At 39.5% G+C, this 4261-nt stretch overlaps 1 protein-coding gene across 1 annotated transcript in view; it reads right to left on the bottom strand.

The window, feature by feature from the left end:
• The window catches only part of LOC135199281 (ubinuclein-1-like), a 163749-nt gene extending 161407 nt beyond the window's left edge, over positions 1–2342 (bottom strand). Inside the window, 1 exon segment of the mRNA XM_064227186.1 lies at positions 2066–2342. Within this exon segment, the coding sequence (XP_064083256.1) occupies positions 2066–2230 (165 nt within the window). The 5' untranslated portion in view covers positions 2231–2342.
• Between the last annotated feature and the right edge of the window lie 1919 nt (positions 2343–4261).

The following is a 4261-nucleotide window of genomic DNA, read 5'->3' as shown; positions in this document are numbered from 1 at the left end:
GGGAAAGTCATCACCATAGGTCATCATAATGAAACTATTTCAACAATAAATAAAAGTAAGAGGAAATGCTAAGCAATAGGAGCCTTACTACAACCTGTCAATAAGAGCGACTTTTCCTCGCCAAACGTCAGTCCAAGAAAGTTGCTTAGTCCACATAACGAAACGTAACAGACAGAAAAAGCCGACTTAACACTGATAACCGCGTCTCTCTAAGTACTGTATTATAGTTTTAATAAAATTTCCGAGTAAAAATATACAGACGCGATCACTTGCAAAAGAGCGAGCGGAGAGGAAGGGCAATTTCATGGGGATCCTATGCTACAACTGCTACTATGGCCCTAAACAGTTTTTGGCGCGAGCTGATTTGCTTCATCGATTCTTTGGCAAACCACGTGACCAGTTTCTACCTACATCCGGGACCAACCAATTATCTTCAGTCTGCTTTATCTCATTTTTCCTTTACCTATTCTTAAAGTTCAAAACCTAAGCCCGAGATTCCTTGTCGTGGTAAGCCTCACGTCCGCCACTGCTTTCCCACTCTCTTTTAACATGGCCAACGCAAACATCTACTGTTGTCGCTTCCTCCCTCCCAGACAGCAGGTTTTAGGACCCAGACGTCGTGCTATTATGATAATCGACCTTAGATTCTACAAACTACACCCTCCAACATTCTCCCGCCGAGTAAAACCTAACGCCAAGGTCCAATGCTCGCCCCCTGCCTTCCACCAACTCGCTCTTCCACAGGAATATACGAGTACTCGCTTCTTACGCCCTTATACCACCATCACAAACACACGCATACACCAGATTCAACCAATCTTATTATGCAGGAAGGGGGTGAAAGACATGGGGGGAAGCATTACCAACAGGAATTTGCCACTTCTTTTTATTTTGTTTTCTCGTGATCTGCCAGCTGGTTTTACTGTAACATGAGCATGGGTAAGAATACCTTACGAGCCACGTCAAACATTCCACTGATCAACATCCATTACACCCCAATTTCAAGCTAATTCATATTTTTTCCTTCGGCATGTGGCGGCGAAATGTAAAAAAAAACAAAAACTATTGACCAACTTCGTCATGGCGTTACTCGAGGACGACCTTAAAGATGTCATTTGAAAAGCCTAGGGCCAAAGAGAAAACTGGCAAAACCAAGTGATTACCAAATGAGACAAACTAAATTAATCATTCTAAATTATTTATCCATTTCTTATCAATGACATTTCAAGTAATTGGATATGACAACTCGAAAGGACAGTGGCGGCTGGTCCTCGAAAGGGCATGCTATGCAGGTGACACATCCGAAAGCTGCGACGAGCGAGCAGTAGGGGGTGAAGGAGAGGCAGTCAAGTAACAACAAGAGTCACACGGGCGTCTACTACCACCCGGCGCCTCACACCCCCAAGCCAATGACAGCTAGTCCAAAGTGATCATCATCATCATCACTCTCCTCTTCCATTCTTCCTCATGGCACTGGTTCTTCGAGGATCACTTCAAACACCTCGTCTCTAGGCCCTTGGTGCAAGGCCCACTGCTTACCCTTCGAAAGACTTGGTGCCCTTTAGGTCTCGTTTCTCGCCATTTTCGCCCCCTTCCTTCGCCCAAATTTGACATCACGAAGGCTTGGCTAGCATGGAGGAGGGAGAGAGCTTGCCCCCTTTTTGCCCTTAAGCTGCTTGGGCCCCTTAACTTAGCCCTTAAGGTCTCTTTCTAAGAGACACACTCGGAGGACGTCCCCAAGTGGACCCATACATTGAAATAATTGTAGGGGCCGTGACGAAGGGCGCACGCACTAGGGTGTCGAATATAAGGAAAAGCATCTCTCGAACTTGCGTTTGAATGTGTCCAGACGGTGAAACACTGCATCTGCTTCCCTTCGTGTACACCATCTCTACAAAATGTCCATCTGTTACCCTCCACCGGCCCTCCATCTAGGCCTCCATATTCGGACACACAAATCACCCCTCGGGGATGTTAAAAACACAACAACAAGTATATTTTTCGAAACATGGATTCCTTGGGTGTATAATTCCTCTGCTAAAGTATAACACCAAAATAGACTTACCAGTTTTAGAGAGACCAATTCTCGATAGTTGAACTCGGGACAGAACTTTTCATTGGACTCAGCCAATGTCAGATTTAGGCGCACTGATTTCAACCTCCTGTCGCGTTTCTTTTCTTTTTTCGCAGGGCCAAGGGTAGTTAGTGCCACCTTCTTCGGCTCTGTCATGTTTGCTTGGCTTTTTCCATTCAATTATTATAAAAATATGTAAAATTTAGTCCGTACAACATTCAAACACTGTTCACCTCCACTTCCATCTTTCACTACTGGCTTACTTGCGCATGCGCGTTGTTCAAACACCACCGCGCGAAGACAAAAACATAAATATAATCTGAGATGTAATGCTTCAATCACACTAAATAAAATATTGTGTACTATTTATTTTGTTTGAATTGATTTTTTATTTATATAGACATATTATTACTCTATAATAAAGGATTAATTACGCTAATAACAAAGTCATGAAAATGATTCCGCAACCTACCTCACTGAAAAAGAAAACAAATCGTCTTTTTCTTTGTGGATTGCTTTGATATTTCATTTTCAGTTCTGCTTTTTAAATAGAATATGTAATTTATAATAAAATCACAAATTCACTTTAGAGCAAAGCATTAGTAAATATTTACATTATTACAGATTATTAAAACACCAATAGATCATCACTTGTAGGAAAATTTGTTGCAGAATTGTTGCTATTTGCACTGGGCGAAAATGGTGATGAAAATGTGTAGAATATCAAACGAATGCATATATTAGAAACATTTACTTATCAGAGAGATAACCGACCAGTCTTACGTCCATTGACAAGTACTGGGTAGTTGTTTTTTTTTACTTAATTCTAAAACTCATTGGCGTGTATATCTATTTCTTTTTTGCTAAAGATAGAAAATGAAGTTGTTCGGCAAAAGAAAACTTGGCTGTATGTTATTTGGTGTTGTGTTTTTCAAAAGAGGCTGTCTAGCACTTTCTCTTTCGACGATTTGTTTACACTCTTTCAACTCTCTGCATAGGATCATTTCTGTTCGGGCAAAAGATAAAAAGAAAAGACCATAAGCTATTATTTTTCCCTTTAAACACAACAGTGTGTTGAGTTATAATACCATAGTAACTATCCAATCAATAGAGCAAAATGCATTTCCGTCGTTACTATTTCTCTCTTAGTAGATAGTGAAATAGTATCAAAACCGCGTATTCATTTGATATTTTCTCTGCGAAGAGCACCTCTGCCAGAATTTCAAGCCTTTTGACACCGTCATTTCCAAAGGATGATGATAGGGCCTATCATCAAAATATTCTAGGTATAATTTTCAGTTCAATTACCAGTGCTTCGATCTCAAAATAAATTTGATAATTGTTGTAAATAAAAAAATGTCCAGGTTTGTTATGAATAAAACACTAAAAAGAGTAATCTAACCTTGTGTTCAATTACAGTATATTCCATCAGAATATTCATATATAAAAATGATGCAATATGAATCTCCACAACCTTCTACCGGATTATCTGGAAAGAATTTTCACTAGCAATGGTATTATACATCTAGGTATTACATAATAAATCTTTGATCCCCGTGACATCCGAACAAAGCTCGTCAGCGGCTGATATTAGAGCTTTCCTCTTTACGTCATGTAAATGCTTGGCCCAGGTGACAAATGAAACTGAAACCACTTGTTTTCTTAAACAAATACTGGCACTTAATTACATACTACATATAAGAAATACACGTCTCTCAAAATAGTCTTTTCCTGTAACATAGCTGACTAATGAAGATTAATTTTTTCGAAGTTATTTGAAATACGTTGCCAGAAAATGTTTCTCTCTCTCTCTCTCTCTCTCTCTCTCTCTCTCTCTCTCTCTCTCTCTCTCTCTCTCTCTCTCTCTCTCTCTCTCTCTCTCTCTCTCTCTCTCTCTCTCTCTCTCTCTCTCTCTCTCATGTGCTGCATTTTAGAATAAATTTTGGGCACAGGATTATTTCCATTTAGCATAATCATGTTATGTGTACTGCGTAATTTATTATTTTATAGAAATTGAAAGTCCAAGACTCAACAAAGACTTGAAAAGTTTTTTTTACGTAGGGCTAACAACACAGATTAGTATGCACTTTTGGGGATTGTCTGTTATCAGTATTCATTTGATCTTTCTTCTTAATCCAACATATCACATTCATCCAGTCCTGGAAGCTAATAACCATACCAGGCCTT

The sequence above is a fragment of the Macrobrachium nipponense genome, chromosome 23 (assembly GCF_015104395.2).
Source record: "Macrobrachium nipponense isolate FS-2020 chromosome 23, ASM1510439v2, whole genome shotgun sequence".
Classification (NCBI taxonomy): Eukaryota; Metazoa; Arthropoda; class Malacostraca; order Decapoda; family Palaemonidae; genus Macrobrachium; species Macrobrachium nipponense.
The sequence above is the reverse complement of the archived record's forward strand: the minus strand, read 5'-3'. Positions and strand labels throughout refer to the sequence as shown.